General features: G+C 50.6%; 1 protein-coding gene across 3 annotated transcripts; it reads right to left on the bottom strand.

Annotated features, from left to right (window-relative positions):
• Window positions 1-253: 253 nt before the first annotated feature.
• Window positions 254-18034, bottom strand: RPL29 (ribosomal protein L29). Of its 3 annotated transcripts, none has more exons than XM_027891597.1 (4): window positions 18028-18034; window positions 2964-3008; window positions 1661-1725; window positions 254-460 (listed from the first exon to the last, which is right to left on the bottom strand). In XM_027891597.1, exons 2-4 carry the CDS (start codon window positions 2998-3000, stop codon window positions 335-337), a joined length of 228 nt encoding a protein of 75 aa, XP_027747398.1. In that variant the 5' UTR covers window positions 3001-3008; window positions 18028-18034; the 3' UTR covers window positions 254-334. The 3 variants fall into 3 exon arrangements, with proteins under 3 accessions (XP_027747398.1, XP_027747399.1, XP_027747396.1); XM_027891598.1 differs by lacking the exon at window positions 18028-18034 and adding an exon at window positions 3915-3921 and having other exon boundaries at window positions 2964-3029; XM_027891595.1 differs by lacking the exon at window positions 18028-18034 and adding an exon at window positions 3215-3305.
• Between the last annotated feature and the right edge of the window lie 526 nt (window positions 18035-18560).

Genomic DNA, 18560 nt, shown 5'->3' with positions numbered 1-18560 from the left:
AGAACAGCACTGGGGAGGGAGCAGCTGTTTCACTTTCCTTTGTGTGGTGGCTGAAAACAAACAAAAATCCCTCTCCAGGTGTTAACAGAGGGGTTTTAACACAAAAACTCACCAGAGTTCTGGCTGGCTTGATCTGCCAGGGAACCAAAACACACACTGGTCACTACTCACAGGCTCAATGAACAACTGGCACCTAAAATACAAACTAACTCAGACTTCTGGAGGGCTCTCCTCAAACTCAGAAGATGAAGACTTTGTTACATACAATTTTATTTTTAAAAAATGCTGTAACACACTTGCTAATAGGAAAATTGGTTCTTTTAATTAAATCCCATTAGTCCTTTTTCTGCTGAGCAGCCTGCTGAGCTGCCTGCTTGGCATTGTTGGCCTGCATCTTCTTCAACCCCTTCTTGTTGTGTTTCTTTGCAAATCTCATGTTCCTCAGAAACTTGGGATCAACCTATAAAAATAAGGGGAAAATAAGCCATGTTGTAGAAGTAACCTGTAAAAACATGCATATCTCCAGTTTGTTTCAATTATTCCTAAATGTTGGTTGTGACTAATTCAGATTTTTTTTTCCTGATTTTTCATCAAAATTGTTTTAGCCACCTGTAATCATCCTTTAATAGCTATTTGCCTTAATTGCCATACACAAAAAAAAAATCCAGTACCCCAGCAATAAACCCACGGAAAGGACAAGTAAAGCTGTAAACAAGGCAAATTTTATTTCCATGTCATGAGACATTCTGGATCTGGGGTACCACAAACTAGCCTTGGCAGCTGAGCACGTACACATGCAATCCTTGGGCAGAGAGCAATGCTGCTTCCTCAGGTCTTTCCTTTTTATATTAAATGAAAAAACCCCAGCACAGAAAAGAGCAGCACCTCAGTATTTGTCAGCTGCTGGCTGGTTGGCACACTCTGTCATGGCTAGGACCAATGCTCAGAACTACCAGCTACTGCTGCTCTGAGAAACACCGGTATTTCTCTTTAGAAAGAATTTTAACTGGCACACAGGAGTATCAGGATTTTGTCCTCTTAACCCATGCACACTCAGTGTGAGGGGACTGCTGGACTGTCTGGAGGGGGCAGGATTAAACTCTCACTGAGCTTTGCAGATGCTTTTCCATCACATCCAAAAATGTGACCATCACACCTACGAGGCAAATGGAGTCACAGTCTTGCCCAAATCCAAGATGTCCTGTTTTCACTTTCAAGGGTGAAAAAAAGATCCTGTTCTGTCACTTGGATAATCTCAAAAAAAAAGCAGTATTCTCTCACTTTCATGCATTCTGCCCAGAAATGCCAATTCTTCTCATTTTGTGAGTGAAAATTCTCTGGATTGGAACAATACTGAAGGGTATAGAGAAGGAGACACAGCAAGACTCAAAAGAGAGAGGAACCATCCAGCTGACAGGTATGTTTCACTGGAAGCAGCAGTGAGTGATGCCCACCAGAGCAGGACAGAGACAAAACTGGCCAATAACTGAAATGCAGTTTCACAGACATACAAGGGCAGATTCCACATGGGCTAAAAATATCACAGCTGCACGTAAAGTAACCAGAAGATATAAGAGAAACCAAATAAAACAAATACTGGGGGTTTTCATAGTCAAGCCTCAGTGGTCAGCAGCCTGGGAATACCAATGGAAATACTCACCCCTTTGAGAGATTCATATCGATGGGACCTGGGTTTCTTGATGCCATTTCTGTGCCACTTGCGGGCTGTGTGGAAAATAAGAAAATGGTTTAAGTGACAGTTTCTGCTTTTATTAAGCAGTTGCAAGAGCTTTCCTACCTGACTATTGATACAGTGCAGAATTGAAAACTTTCAAACCCTTCCTTGTCCCAACTAAACTGGGATTTAAGAACACACCTCTATTCCTGTCCCTCTACACAGAGCTCTGGGCACTGCAGGGTTTTCCAGTCTTAAGATTTCAGGCTCCTCATTCACTGATAACCCACCAGTGCCAGCACCACCAGCACAACAAAAGCCCTCATTCAATAAAGGTTGAGTCAGTGTCACTCCCAACTGTACAGGACCAACCACCTACTTCTGGCCTTCGGTAACTTACAGCACTGATGAGAAGACCCCAAAGAAGAGCTAATTTATCAACCTGCTCATCTTTGGATGGCACAGTATCACAGTCTGAACAGTATCTGGTAACATCACTGAATCCTAGAACCAGGAAGCAACCTTAAGGATCATCTCATTCCCCCTGCTGTCAGGAGGGACACCTTCCACTATCCCAGGTTGCTCCAAGCCCCGTCCAACCTGGCCTTGGACACTTCAAGGGATGGGGCAGCCACAGCTTCTCTGGGCAACCTGTGCCAGGGCCTCCCCACCCTCACCGGGAAGAATTCCTTCCTAACATCCAAACTAAACCTGCCTTCTGTAGTGTGAAGCCATTCCCCCTTGTTCTGTCACTCCATGCTCTTGCTAAAGACTCACATTCCCTCCCAGTGATGATCACCACAGGATCAATTAGGTTTGAAAACGCCTCTGAGGTCACCAAGTCCAACCTATCACCAAACACCGCCTTGTCAACCAGACCGTGGCACTGAGTGCCGTGTCCAACCTTTCCTTCAACACCTCCAGGGACGGTGACTGTACTACCTCCCTGGACAGTCCCTTCCAACGCTAAATCACCCTTTCTGTGAAGAAATTCTTCCCGATGTCCAACCCAAACCGTGCCCTCTTGTTCTGTTGCTTGTTGCCTGAGAAAACAGACCGTTTCAAATATGAAACTAGCCTTTTCCCTGGTTACGTATTAATTCTATATTGAGCCCAAACAAGCCCTGACTCTCACCACGCTCTTTCCAACAAACACATCACTCTACCCCCTGCACGCCACCACCTCGTCTCGTTGCAAAGCCCCCCCCGGCCGACTCCGCTGCCACAGCAGCGGGCAAAAGCCCCTCGGCCCACGCCGCCCCTCCCGCAGCCCCCCAGCCCCGCTCACACTGGTTGTGCGTGGTGTGGTTCTTGGACTTGGCCATGGTCGCACCTGCGGGAGAAACACACACGGCTCAGCCGGGCCGGGCAGGGGAGGGGAGCCGCTCCCGCCCGGCCCGAGCCCCGCTTATGGCCCCTCCCCGATACCCTCCGGCCCGGCCCGGCCCGGCCCGGTCCCCCCCGGGACGCGGATGAGCCCCGATGGGTCCGGATGGCCCCGATGGCTCCGGATGGTGCTGATGCCGGGCCCGCCCTCACCGGAGCCGCTTCGCCGCCGCCGTCGCCGCCGGGCCGGAAGAGACGGAGCACAGCGGGGGCTGCCGGGAAGTGGCGCCGCGCCGGAACCCCGTGCACGATGGTTCCGCCCGGCGATGGTTCCGCCCCGCACCCTGTCCCGCCTCGCCGCTCTGTGTCCGCCCCGCTCCCGCCCCGGGACACCCCGCAACACGCAGCGATGTGCAGACCCCAGCCCCTGGAGACGCTGCTCCCCTTAACAACACGGTCCCCCCGCCAACACGTCCCCTGCCATGGCCGCTGCCTGCACGGGGAGGGAGGCGGGGGCCGAGGTGTCTGTGCGCGGTGGCACGGCCGGACTGCGGTCTGTCCTCTCGTTCCGCCGCGCTCGGGCAATGCAGGCACACACGGGCTGTGCTCCCCACGGCAGGGCCACTGAACGCCCTTCACCTTTATCTGTGTTTGCTTTCAAACGCCTCGAGTGCTGTGTCCAGCTCTGGGCCCCTCAGTTTAGGAAGGATGTGGAGGGGCTGGAGCGGGTCCAAAGAAGGGCAACGAGGCTGATGAAAGGTCTGGAGCACAAGTCCAGAGGAGCGGCTGAGGGAGCTGGAGGTGTTTATCCTGGAGGGGAGGGGGCTCAGGGGAGACCTCATCCCCCTTTACAACTCCCTGACAGGAGGGTGTAGCCAGGCGAGGGTCAGGCTCTTCTCCAGGCAAACCAGACAAGAGGACACAGTCTTAAGCTGTGCCAGGGGAGGCTTAGGTTGGACATCAGGAAGAAGTTCTTCACACAGAGAGGGATAGGCTGCTTGGGAAGGTGGTGGAGTCACTGTCCCCTGAGGTGCTTACGGTGCTGAGGTGACTGGACATTTTTTCAGTGATTCAGTGATTGCTTGCAGAGCAATTGCTTCTCTGCCTCAAATTCAGATACCTGTGAACAAGTTCTTTCTATTACAAAAATAGAGAAAAATAGATGAAAAATAGCAATATTCTTTTAATGGCATTTTGCAGCTGGAGTACAAAAGTCTGCTCAAAGCCCTCCTTGACAGGCAAACTTCTGACTTTCTAAACCCTGTTGGTTTTTTAAATTCCTTCCACTGTAGTGAGCTGCAGTCTTAAACTACTTGTACATCACTGTGGCCAGCTAATTGCAGCCAACAGCAGAGGGAAATCCTGACTTTCCTGATAATGCAAAGAGCTGAGCTCAGTGGAAGATAGAACTGAGTCCCAGAGGTGTGTTTACCTCCACTGGCAAACACTGCACTGCTTGCTCCATTGCAGAAGGCAGAGGGAAACGGGCTGCCAGGTGCCCTTATGTTGGCCATTAGATTATGAAAACCCTGGGTCTTTTCCACTCATTTCTGAGCCTTCCTTCATAGGAAGAAACAAAAGGGTTTATTTTATGGTTTCACCTACCTTTTCCGAGTTCTTTCAGTATTCTGCTGCAATTTTTGCTGTTGGAGCTCCCTGGGAGTCTTTCCCAGCTGCTGGTGGGACCACATGGGATGAACAGCCAGACAGGTGGGGATAAGAGAAGCTGTGCTTAGTGCCAGGTGAAATACAAGACCTGTAAGACAAATTATTAAAATAAAACTGTGGAAGAGTGTTCAGTTTACAGGTCTGAGTGTAACATATTCAGGAAATCACTGCAAACCAGTGCAAAATATCAAGTAAGAAGGATGATCCAAGGCAGGATCAAGACCTGTGTGCACCACTGGGTGATCAAACCCCCTTGCATTTGATGAGCTGCCACTTCTCTAATTATGGCACTACTGGCAATGATTGGCCAGTTCAAAACCTTTAATCATTCTTTTAGTTATCACAGACTTAATTAGCGCATGTTACCCCAAGTGTCCTCTATTAAAGGAGCTGTCCTCATTAAATAGGATTGTAATTACTCCTGGAGCAAAACAATTATGAAAAAAAATCATAGGTTAACATAAAAATCTCACAGTGCCTTTGAGGACTGTGCTATCTCAGTCTCTGCCCTTGTGTCACACACGTTCAGGTGAGGGATCTCTGCTGGGTTTGTCATGGTTTTCATGCTGACACCACCTTTCAGCAGACTCCCCTAACCCTGCCTCCTCCCTCCCCGTGAGCTGACATTTGTCTTGGGGTAATGAATTACCACAGCTGTCCCCACTTAGTAATGCCAGGGACTCAGAGAGCTCAGTGCCCAGGCCAAGCGCTCTGCAGATATAAACCAGGAAAACATCACTAATTGCTGGGGGCTCACTGTGATTCCACCCCAAAAGGGCTAGGGTTTGTTGACACCTGATGCTATATTACATAGGTGTTCTGATATTACGTATTCTGATAAATTTAATAAGATGTCACATGTGAGAAACTTCTCCCAAGAGGTGAACAAAGCAAGGGGTGCCTGGGGTGCCTCCCTTGGACACTGCTTGCTCACAGGCCAGTGATGACTGGGGACAAGATGGGGAAGCCACTCAGGAGGCCTTTCCCAGCAGCTGGCAGCACAAGTGTCCTGCTGCCAACCCCCTGGAACTGGGAAACAGCTGTGAGACCCCACACTCCCCCATGCTCAGTATCTCTGCTCACCCAGTGCAGCACCAGCCCTGCCAGGATGCCTGGCCAAGTGTGTTGTCATGTCTGCAGTTACAGGAACTGCCTTGACTGGTGATGATTCCAAAGAACATCTCCTTGTTACGTGAGAAGATAAGGCTGCCCCCAGCTCTGCACGGTGCCCTCTGAAACAGGGGTGCTCGTGGGGGCTGCCCGTGGTCAGCGTGGTGCTGATGCCAGAGCTGAGCCAGGATGAGTTTTACAAGCCCCAGTTGTGATGGAAGGGAGCGAGGGTGACAGGCAGTCCTCAGGGACACATGGACATACACATCTCCAGAGAAGCCAGGAACAACAGGACATGGAGGCACTAGAGGGAGCCTGAGCATAACAGATCCCACTCCTGGCTCAAAGTGAGAGGACTAGTGCTAGTCATGGAGAAGGGACACCTCCAGGGAGTAACAGTAAGTTTCATACAACAGTTTCCCCCATGACCTGGCATCCTCCCTGGCTGTGCCTTGTATTGCCCTGGCAGCTGTTATAATTTCCTTGAAGACACGAAGAAATACTTTTCACTTATAGAAAGTGCCAGGGAGACAATCTGGCTCTGTGCATTTGCAATAGGAGGTGAGAAAAAACACTGGCAACTGGTGGCAACCGTCAGACTGGAGGGTTCAAGAGAGCAGGAGTTCTTGCAAGGCAAAGGGGAGCAGAAGTGCTGATCCACAGCCACAGATATCCCTGTGGAATGGGGAGCTGGCGTGGCACAGCCCTGCACATGCTCCTGGACTGGTGACAGGGACATGGGAACAGTAGCTGAGGGCTGTGTCCCCCACTGGCGCACTCCAGTTAGCACCAGTTGCAAGAGCTGAGGCACTAGAAGAGACTGGAAACCTGCAGTCTTTTATTTCCCCCATCAGTATTTTCACTGCATTGGCTTTGGACAAGAAACAGGACCGCTGGCTCATGATCCATGTCTGGATCTCCCCCTGTCAGTGCTGTCACCAAGGATCAGCACAACAAGCGTGAGCGAGAGTGCCTGGCTTAGCTGCAGATGGGCATCAGCGCCAGGAGGGGGCAGGGACTGGGCAACAAACACTCTGCACTGGTGTGGGAGTCTCCACAGTGCCCAAACACATCTGCAAAGTGCCTCTTCTTTTACAATGTTTGCACTGGGCCAAAAGTTGCTTTCGACAGGGTAATCAAGCTTAGCTCAGTAGAAATCAGAGGAGCAACCGGAAGAGATGGGTGAACAGGGACCAGAAACAAATGCTCCATCACTACTGGCTGCCCTCAGAGGCTTTCCTTCCCCCACAGAGCCCATCTCTTAGGTCAGCCCAGACCCTCCACACATTGTGCTCAAGTGTATGCCTGTAAGCAGCTTCCTTCCATGAAGGCAGGAGGAAAAATCAGGAAGCAGCCTGAAATGCAGCCCTGACCTTTCCCTCCAGGCCTGCCACCTCCTCCCACTCTCCCCAGAGCTGGCACTACTAACAACTGGTTTCCTCTTGTTATTTTTCCACCTCCACTTCTTCCTCCAGAGGGGAGGCCGTGCTGGTGGCCCACGTACCGGTGACTCACAGGCTGGGACCTGCGAGGAGCCAGCTCAGCCTGGCCAAACTTAGTAACATCTCATTTTCCATTGCCTACATCCTGGATGATGCTGCTGGCTGGGTTCATCACTGGAGGCCTTCTCCAGCTACCTGCAGGCTTTGGGAGGACCAGCAGTAGTTGGGCTGAGATGGAGCAGCCCTTGATGCAGATGAATTCTGTCTTGGTGAGTGTTTCTCCAGCTTGCTTATAGCTGAAACCCACGAGATGTTCTGGACATCAAAGAGGGCTTTTCAGGCCTGGGAAATGTATAAGTAAAAACATATATATAGGACTGAATGGTAGTTCCATTTTCCTGGAAGCATTTGAGTGATTTGAGGGGAGCTTAGGGGTTTAAAACTGATTCCACATCTCTGTCAGTCAGCCTGGTCCATCTGGCTGGATGTCCCCAAATCAACAAATGACAACTGCAATCGCAAAACTGAGCTCAGGGCACCTGCAAGGTGGGGAAGGATGGTCTGCAAAGATGGAGGTGCTGCCGTGGCTGGAAGCTGGGAATGGAAAAATCGTTGGATGACAAGCAGGCTGACTGCAGATGAGCAGGCAGAGCATGGAGACACGGCTCCTGGGCAGCTGCAAGCCCACTGAGCAGGACCCCGTGGCTGCTGGCAGGGCTGAGTGGAGGGGATAACGCCAGGAAGGGAGCAGCCGTGTGCGCTCAGCCCACGCTTCTTGCTTTAACGGGATTTTCCAGAGCACTTTTTGCCCCACTAATGGAAAAGGAAGCTCGCCTGCTGCTTCTGAAGGCTGGGGTGAGCGTGTGCAGCCGACGTGACACCTGCTCAACCCGCACTTCCCGAGAGCCCGGCTCTTGGGAGGGAGGGAGCGGATCCGCAGGCACAGCGTGTACGGAGCAGCTGATCGCTGCGGGGAGGAGGCACACGGAGGCGGCTGGGAGAAACGGAGAGGGCTGACCTAAATAGATGCTGAGCTAATTTATTCATTTCTCTGCTTTATTATTTAACACAACTTCGAAACGGCTCAGGACTTCTGGTTCCTCTCGGCTCTGCTGCTGACGTTGGGATGGGGTTATTTTTTACCTGATTTTTTGCATCCGTCGTGTTGAAAAGCACAGCACAGCCTTAGCACCCCGCTCTCCTGTCAGAGCCAGGGCCAGGCAAGCTATGGGAAAGCTCCAACACAGCCGCTTTCCAGCCAGGAGCACAGAAAGGACTTATTTTATGTTATTTTGAGCTTTTGCTTCACCTCCTGCCTAAGGAGCTGTTCAGATTTTGGCCCGCTTTATGCATTGCTAATAGGGAGATTTATCTCCAATTTAGCTAGCTGGTGAGAGGATTGGTGGGTTCATACAGCACGAGGCAGCCTTCAGCCTCCAACATCTTCCTCCAGGCAGGCTGCCAAAGGCAGCCCCAGGCTCTGCAGCACAGGGGCTTTCAAGGATAAACCTGGAGCCTGTCTCACTTCTAGCCAGCCTCCTCAAATTCTAGCAATCCCCTGAAACACTGTCCAGGAGGAATTTATTACTAGAAGGACATGGAGCCCCAGCTGCCTGGGGAGCTGTTCAGGCTGCAGTTCACCCCACAGGCTGCACGTGTCCTCTGCGAGCCCACGTCACGTTTTAGCACTGCTGAGGTTTAAAAGCCACAAGGTGGTGAAAAAAAAAAAACTGATGCCTGTGCAAGTCATCTGAACCCCTGCACCATTTCTGCGCAGGCACAAGGGACGAGGCAGAGCTGCTCCTGTGTGAAGTCGCTGTTTCCCAGGATTCAAACAATACAGCACCAACTTGTGCCATGCAGGGCCCTTTAATTTTTCATTACGGCTCGTCACTTGATGTATGAATTTAGGCCAGCGTTGTGTACAGTTACCCAGCACCTCTGTTATGATTTTTAAATTGGATTATTCATCGACCTGCTTGATTCCTGAAAGATTCCTAAGCGGTAAAACAAGCCCTGATGCAGCAAGGGCATTTCAGCTCACCCGCCTTCATGTTGCTGGAGATGTTCGTGATGCTGATGGGGGTGGGATAGTGCAACTTAGCAGAAATGAAGCAGTTAAGGAGGCTGCAAGTTAAAGTCTTCCAAGTCAGCAGGGAAAGTCAGGCGTGGGGCTGTGGAGGTAGGTGCTGCTTCCCTGGCACAGTCAGCCCCTTCTCCTGCCTCCTGTACTTAAACTGGGGCAGTGCAAATCCTTGGCAGGGTCCTGTCCTGGCAACCCACAGCCTGGCCCACGTTTAATGTCTTTGTGTTAAATGTTTTTAATATAAAGTGATATAGTGTTTAGATATATTGGTCTGAGAGCCTTGTGAGGCCAAAGAGAATGAATGTGTAAAGGACAGGGACAGTCCAAGTGATTTGAAGTCTCTCTTTCTCTCCCTGTATCCTGGACTGGAGTTTGGTGGATAATGCCCTGAATTGCCTAATGAGGTCAAAAAGGCACTGCGTTACCCCACATCATTTGGGGTTTGGGCTTTTGATCCCTTGCACCCTAATTGCACAGGGATGATTAGGGTGGAGCGAGGGTAACTGAGTGTCACCTTGGGATTCAGGATCCATCATGTGGGCACAACCTACAGCCTGCAATAGGGAGGAAAGTCCTTTAATGACCCAGAGTGGGCAGCAGGCTTGAGGTGAGGGCTCCCATTTGGCTGCTGGCTCACCTTGGTCTGCACAGAGAGGATTACTGGGAAGCCCTGTTGACAAAGGCTGCGGCTAAAAAGGAAAATGAACTTCCACACAAAGGTGGTTTGCTTGTGCAAAGCAGAGAGAGGATAAAGAAGCTGCCAAAGGAGCTGACACTTAAACCCACTGCTTACCTGCAGCTCATCTGATGCCACGACTGAAACCTCTCATTTGCAGCAACGTAATCCAAGATGTTCCTTCTGCAGAGCAAGAAAGTAGGTTATTGCTCAAGCAGAGCTGGGGAGGGATAAAGAGACAAACAGGGCCCCATCCTGCCGGGTTCTGTGCCCTCTGAGCAGGGCTAAAGCCCTGGCTGGCAGTGTGATTTGGGGGTTCTGGAAAGAGCTTGCACATAAACCCTTTCCAAACCTTTAGGAAAGGGCTGTACCGTGCTGCAGAGACAGAGCAGCAGGCAGTGTGCAGCTCCCAGCCCTGCCTTCAGCTCCTGCCCCTCTAACCCAGGGACTTGGAGGCAAGAGACACAAACCCTTGTAATCCTTAGCACTCGTGTAGCACATCTCACCTTCAAAGTGCTTCACTGATGGGAGAGAATTAATGACCCTCTAAAAAAAAAGAAAAAAAAAGAAGAAAAAAAAAAAAGAAAAGGGCTGTCCTGCACACCCCTGCTTCCCTTTGGCCAGGTTGTCTGCCCCAGCCACCTTTCCCAGGATGCAGAGATGCTGCACGCTTCATTCAGCAGCAGGGAAATCCTCCCCTCTGCAGCACCAAGCAGATCCTGCACTATTTCTTTTCCTGCCTTTACATGAGCAGAAGTCCACTCACCTGTGCCTGCTGATTGATTTTAGCCATGGTTTTGCACCAGGACCTTTTCAGAAGGTCTTGCTAATTAAGAAATCTTATCCCCATCAAAACCACTAATGCAAACTCCTCTTGGTGTGCTCCATGCACCTTCCTGGGGCTCACTGCAGCCAGCCTGTCTCTCTTGGAAGGTTCCTTCTTATCTTGAGTGGCAGCGATAGAAGGTTCCACAAATGCTGCCCTCAGATATTAAGGCCATAAATTATTGAGCTGCCCTTTCACAAAGTCAGTGCAGAGACATGACTGACACCGTCGTTTTTTATGTAATTCAAATAAAAACCCAACTGCACCACGGCTGCTTGGGAAGGGGCTGGGATTGGCAAACAGCTTTGGTGTGGAGCTCACAGTTCCCACTAAGAACCAGCGTGGCACAGACTCCACATGTGCTGTGCCTGGGACATCTTACTGGTTTAAATAGTGCTTGTGCTCAACCCCTTCTGGAAATGGTGCCTAAGGCCACTGATTTCAGCCTGACACCAGCTGCCCTCTGGGGAAAGGAGTTTTATCAGGAAAATAAGATAATCTGAGCTGTGGTAATACTTCCATTAGCCCTGCTGGCAGCCCCCACCCTGACACCTGAGTACCAGCAATAGCTGAGCTGGTCCCTGTAGGACTGGATCCACTGGGACACAGGACTGCCAGTGAAGGAGAAGCACAGCCCTCCCCTCTCATATGAGCCTCATCTCAAGCAGTCATTTGTGTTAATGGTGGCCTAATTTATGATTTGGCTGAGATTAGAACACATTTCCTTCCACAGCCTTTTATCCAGGCTTTTCATATCTCTTCATGAACCCAAGTAAATCCTTAGGAAGTCTCTGGCAGGTGGATACCTTCAAATATCCTTGGCATTCAGCAAACCCGCTCCATCCAGAGGCAGGTGGGGAGGGACAGAGTGCCGGGCTAAGATCAAGGGGCAGGTGAACTCCAAGAATTTTTCACTAAAGCTCCAAAACTAGCCTTGGTCAAGTGTTTTAGTATAAGAAACCAAGCTACACTGACCTGTAAGTCAGGAAGACAATGCAGGACAGACCTCAGGAGTCTTTACTCTCTCCAGACACCTTAAAGATCTCTCCTTTGCTCCCTGGCCTGCGTCATCATGCTGCCACTGCTCAATAGCTGAAAGATCCTGAAAAATTAACAGCTAAAGAATTTTCTTGTCTGCTCTGGCCACCTGAAACAGCTTTCTGTTCGGATGGAAGCACTGAAGCGTTTCTTAAAACAGCTCTTCCTCCTGCCATTAAATATTTAAGAGAGTGGCACCAGGGGAAACCATGAGCTTTTATGGAGGCAGGATGGCACAGTGCTGGGAACCACGCAGAGCCCCATTTAAATAGTAATGAGAAGGCAGGCTGGCAAAGCAAAACTCAGCTTTACCCTCTCCTTGCCTCCCCTTGCTGTGGTGCTCCTTGCAGCACCCCCAGCACTGCATCCCCAGCACTGCATCCCCAGCACTGCATCCCCAGCACTGCATCCCAACACTGCATCCCAACACTGCATCTCAGCATTGCATCCCAGCATTGCATCCCAGCACTGCATCCCAGCATTGCATCCCAACATTGCATCCCAACACTGCATCCCAGCATTGCATCCCAGCATTGCATCCCAGCATTGCATCCCAGCATTGCATCCCAGCACTGCATCCCAACACTGCATCCCAGCATTGCATCCCCAGCACTGCATCCCAACACTGCATCCCAGCATTGCATCCCAGCACTGCATCCCCATCCCAACAGCTCCTGCACTGGCCCCAGTGATTGAATGAGCGCTGAGGGTCTGACCCAGCCTTGCCTCCCACAGACCACAGAGGGTGGGTACCTGGGGTGGAGTGCAGCCTGGGATGAGTGTATGCTCTGCCAGGCCGTTCCTGGGATGCAGATTTATTGAATGGAATCATATTGACCTGGAAACCAAATGCTTGTCAGGACTGATGGGAATGCAGTGGTGCCTGAGCACTTGCTGTGGTGGGATGGGAACAGAGCACGGAGCAGCCATGACTGCTGAGGGGCACCCCTACCAGTTGTTTTGCCTCCTCACCATCACTTTCCCTGCTCTGCCTTATTTTGGGGGGTTGGAAGGTGGCAGAGTGAGAGTGTTGGTGAGTCTCTGTGCTTTGCAGTTGCTGTAGCAACTGTGGTGTCTCTGGCGGCAGGAGAACACGTTCCCTGCAGCCAGCCGGGGTGTGAGCTGGTTCACTGCAAGCAGATTAATGTTTTTCCCCTGCTAGCAAAAAACTCTCCTTTTCAATTCCCAGCCACCCAGCCACCAGAGCCCAGGAGGGGCTGCTGAGGCAGCAGCAGAGGTGCAGGGTGGCCCCTGAGCTGAGCTGGAGGGACACTGCCATGTCTGCCTGCTCCTGGGAAATCTGCACGACTCAAAGCCTCAGCACCTCCTCCAGACCCTCCACACAAAGATCCCTTGGCTCCTTGGCGAGGACAACCTGCCTTCCCCTAATCCAGTCTCGAAGGCAGGGTGGGTTGCTGCAGCCATCCAGGCTCATCCCTGGGGCAACTCAGACCTGAACTCATTTCCACACCAATTAAAGCACCTTCTTTAGCAGGGAGGGATCAGTCTTGACCAAAACATTCTCAGAAGAGGAGGATCATTATAAGCCTTGCTAAGTTAGTGCCCTGATTAATGACTTTCAAATAATAAATGCTGAATTTATTACCCATTTAGTGCCCATTTCCAGCCATCTTATAAGACTGTTCCTCCCAAATCCCGTTACTCCCCCATTTCCATCACCTTTGTACTTCACAAGCCCTGACCTACTCTCCCTTCATTTTCTCTCTGAGAAACCAGAAAACAGAGTTCCTTGAGCAGTCCTTGAGTTGTGCTGGTGCCTCTGAGCCTCAGTGATTTGGCCATTGTGCTGCTGTTGGATCTCAAGGTACGTTGCTCCAGCATCCCACCCTTGTGCCAGGACCATCCTTTGGCCACGTGCCACTGCAGGCACCCACATCCATTCAGAGCCCATCAGCCTGGTCTGGGCTCCACCCTGTATTTGTGACTTATTTCTTTTTTCCTCCACAGACATGACTTTATATTCAGTTCCAATAAAGCGTACCCTGCTGGCCTCTGTCCAGCACCTCCAACAGTTCCCATCAGCCTGTAGATACACAGGAGGACAAAGCAAACAAAGGTCAGTGCTGAGGCTTCAGCACTGCTTGCCACCCATGGCTCTGTTTTGCTTTCACTTGCAGAGTTAAGCCCTGGCCTTGCACGAATGCAGAGACCTGCCCTGATTTTCCAGAAGGCCATGAGCCCTGATCCAGCCTTTTCACCTCCTTTCTTTGGGATGGCTGCAGCCACTGCCAGGGAGGGAAGTTGCTCCCACGTTTCCCACCATGAGAGTCCACCCTCTAAGCACCTCCTGGTGGGAAGCAAATCTTCCTTCTGCAGGTGCTGACCTTCACCACAAGATAAGAGATGAGCAATTACCCCAGGCAGGGGCTGTGGTAACCCAAAATAGGGTTTTCCACCCTAATCCTTGCTCAATGTGCCATTTCTTGGCCACTGTTTTTGGGGCTGCAGCTGGAGGTTTATTTTCCCTGGGAAGTTTTCTTGAAGAACAGGTTGGCCAGTTGGGGAATGTTTCACTGCTATTTTCAGCCTGGGACGTTTTCCCTTTTTTTTCTTCAAAGTACAACAAAAAACCTGTCAACAAGTCACAAAAGAGTGATCTCAGTCTAAAATACGAGCCCTGGCACGGGAGGGCATTTGACTCAGAAGCCACTTCCCATCTTTGGAGACTTGAAGTATGTTCCACTTCGTCATCCCGAAGGTCTTTAAACGCTTATAAAAACAGAGTTTATTTATCCACAGTCAGAACAGCCTATCTATTATCTTGAAGGCTGAATTCAGAAAGTTTCTTCAGAAATTTATGGGTTTCATTCCTACCAGTCTGAACAGAAGTTTTCCACAGAGTCTGTCAAAATACAAATGTCTCAATTCCAATTTCCTTCAGTCTTTAGCAAGACATCACATTAATTGTGCTAAAAAGCACTTTTATTAGTTACTGAGAAAGCAGGAGTCTGGCAGCTCTTCTTGACCACTAGCCATTCACTTTTGTGAAGCCTCCTTTAACAGTGCTTTGATCCAAGGCAGTGGTTTTCTCCACCAGCAAATTCAGCAGTGCCTGGAGCCAAAGGGACAAGTTCCAGGCAACAATTACTGGCTTCAGGTCCGAAGGGCTCCTACTGCTGCCTGGGCAAAGCCTTTCTGTCCCTCTCAAGGCTTCTCACATCCCCATTGTCAGAAAAAATGGAGTGGTGGAGGCACATGGTCAGCCTGAGGCCAGGCAGATCCATGAGCACAGGCAGGAATACACACAGAATGGCCATGACAAGCACAGGTGAGAGTCTGAGGTATGTTGGGAGCAAAGATATTCCTACAAAAATGGTTTGTTGTGTGCCCAGGTACCCATGGAGGGATCCACCAGTAAACAGAAACCCAGAGAGAAGAGATTTCAGACAGGAGGAAAAGCTGTGCCACCCAAAAAGTGCAACCCAGCTCGTCACAACACTCTGTGATTCACCACTGGTTTCCCATAAACTCACCCGGGGAAAATAAATGCTCTTGGGCTTGAAGATGGGTATCTCATACACAAAGCTTACAGCTCCTGCCATCATAAAACAGCTGAAGATATTTTGATCAGAAAAACACCTTCTAAACTACCCTTGGAGGCCTCTCACTTACAAGGGTGCAAAGGATCAAGCCTGTGGGGCAACCCAGATGAGGAAGGGCCTTTGTTCAGCAGAGGCCCTTCATAGTTTTATTTTAATTTAGAACTCCACTCAAAATTTTAGACCAGAGATTTGGCAGGGCTGAGCAAGGTCTGGTCACAGCTTCTGCACACAGGACATGGCTCCTGCCCCAAAGACCAAGCACCAGTGCACACCTGTGCTAGAGGGACCTCACTGCCTCTAATTTAGCCCAATTTTGCTGTTGAGCACTGGTCTAATCATGATTGCTGGAGGCCAGATGGTGCAATTCCACGTGTGCCAGACCTGCTGCTCTCACACGTGCTGGTTTTACACCTGTGTTAATCCAACAGCCTCATCAGAGCCAGCCCTGACTTCTCCAGGCTCAATGGAAAGGAGAATCTGGTATTTCCATTATTTAGCCACACACAGCCACATCCAGCCTGACAAACAGCCCTGTCACATGCCCTTTGCCCAGCAGGGGAGAGCCTCAATTACACGGCGGTGGCCACGCAAGGGCCACCAGCTCTGCTGTTTATAGGAAGCACCGGCCCAGAGCGTGGAATTAGAAAGACCACAAGGAAGTGAGGGATTATTTACTGGAGATTAAAGGACATGGAAAAACCACAGGACAAATCAGTGGGGCCTAAGCAATGGTAGCTGCTATTTCAGTCTTCCAGCTGCTGGCATTCACATTGATCACGCCATGATGGGAGAGTTTTGGGAGGAATTCAGCAGGAGAGAAGGCTGCTCTGCTTTTGGACCAGTAAAACACACCAAAGAACAGGCCCTAAACCTGTTGGAAGGATGGGAGGGATGTCTGTTCCACTCCTTTCCTATAAGCGACAAGACACCCTTATTTTAAAACCTCAGTCCAACTGCTCAGGAGTTCACCCAGTTCTCAGCGAGATCTGCTTTTCAGCTAGGACTGGCCACCAGGATTTCAGTGGTTGCTAATGAGCTCTGACATTTGGACCATAACTGGATCCTGTCTCGTGTGCCCACCTCTCCCTGCAGATGTACAGACACAACTGCTGTTCCTGCAGCTCTCCAGGATGGCTGCACACTCAGCCCAGACTTTTCCCAGAAAATCCTGCAGATTTTTCCAAATGCTTGGCTACACTTTCTCTAGCATTTTGCTCCTGGCAGGTAAAGCTGTTTGCAGTGCTGCTGTCCTTGTGCCACAGCCATGCTGGAGATTTTGCCACCTCTAGTCTCCTGTCACCAGCAGTAAGTTTTGGGATAGCATCCAAACTCTTGCACCAAGGCCCTTCTCAGAGAGCCAGGTGACTCTTTTGCTGTCTCTCTTTCCAAAGACACAGATGCCACTTTGTCATCTCTCCCCTGGCCTCTGCTGCATCTCAATGCCACACAACAACAGGATGCACTATGTGCCAAGTGACAGCATCCCCTGTCCATCCCCACACTGATGCAGGCTGAGCTTCTACCACCACCCAAACAGCATCTCCAGCAGTACCAGGGCCTTTTGTGCTCAGCACGAGGCACTTTTTCAGCCCTGACTCGATGGGAAGGTGGCCACAGACTGAAACCCGAGCCTTGCTCCCCGCAAGGCCCGTGGTGAACATGATCCTGCTGGAAATTACAGAGCCCTGGCAAAGGCAGCCGGAGGGAGGCTCCCCTTGGTGAGGAGGAGCCCACAAGAGTCTGCCACTGACAATTCCTGCCTTCTCCCTCACTCTGCATCCGTGTGGCTGAGGGAACACAAACAGCACATCGTCTTCATGTTTGACCCAGAGCAGTGCTTGGCTGCTGGTGCCACACCACAGGCTCCATTTGGAAAGCAAACAGGAGCTCACTGCATTTCTCTTTTCTTTTTTTTTGGTCATCCTACAACAAATAGAAAGGATGAATGAGCTTATTTTACAGCCTCAGAGGAATAGCCGGCCATTGTTAGCTTGACACAGGCTGCAGAAAGTGATGGCTAAGAAAATAAAAGCTTATTCTTTCCTGTATGGGTTGGCTGAAAAATAAAACCCAACCCAAAAGCCCTTCCACGGGCCAGCAGCAGCACTTCCATCAGCTACATGGCTGATGCACAACTCAGTGACTTCCAGAGCAGGTCCTGACCTGCTGCACATAAGAGGAAAGGGAAGATCTGGGTTTGCATAATTTCTGAGGAGTCTTGAAGCACACTGTGCACCCAGCCTGCCCTCCCCATGGAGAAGCCACCCAGCACCGTGTCCCATCCTGGGCTCGCAGCAGCTGGAGGGAAGGCAATACCAACCCTCTGTGAGCATCAGCATAGAAACTCCCCAGAATCTTTCCTCCTCCCAGTTCTCTGCATCTAGAAAATGGTGTCCCAAGGTCCAACCGTCCCAGCTGAGGCTCAGGTACCTGCACTGGGTATCTCAGAGGCGATGGGACACTGAGGGTGACAACCTCTGCTTTGGAGAACTAGCATTGCCAATAAATTGGTTCAATGACACTTTCTCCCCTCAGAGATGAGGACTTAAGAGCCGGGGCATGCAGAGAAAATAGCCATGCCACAGATGCTCATTTAATTATCTCAGTTAATTTTTACCAGAGCCTCTTGGGTTATTCATTGTAGCCGTCTCTGCCAGGAGAGCCGGGCGCCGTCGCCTGCTGCAGCCTTGTCTGAAGCAGAAACCTGGCTCTGGAGATGTGTTCCTCCCCACTCACCATATAACTTGCTTCTGCCACCAGTCCACGTAATTTTCACTTGTACTGAAGTGGTAAAATCAACCTCAGGAGCTCAGAGTCCGGGAATAGGGATTCACAGTTCGGAGTCTGTGGCCGTCTTGTGCAGTTCAGTAACACAGGAAGGGAAAGAAAAAAATCCCATTAATAATTTCAATTCCCCCCTCAATAATTTCACCCAAACAAACTTCCCACCCAAACCAGTGCTTTTTGAAAGACTGATTTAAATGTGATGCACTTCTGGATGCCAAAGCACCACTTCCCTCCAGCGTCCTGCCCTGTGTACATGGGGGTCCCAGGGAACAGTGCTGGGCAGGACAGAGGCAACTGGCATTGTGTCTGAGACCATTCCCTCCATATTGCTCCTGGGTGCAGCAGTGGGCTCATTAGTTTAAG

The sequence above is a fragment of the Empidonax traillii genome, unplaced genomic scaffold (assembly GCF_003031625.1).
Source record: "Empidonax traillii isolate 1590-97213 ecotype Southwest subspecies unplaced genomic scaffold, ASM303162v1 scaffold323:size719838, whole genome shotgun sequence".
Lineage (NCBI taxonomy): Eukaryota > Metazoa > Chordata > Aves > Passeriformes > Tyrannidae > Empidonax > Empidonax traillii.
This window is presented reverse-complemented; position numbering and strand designations above follow the sequence as displayed.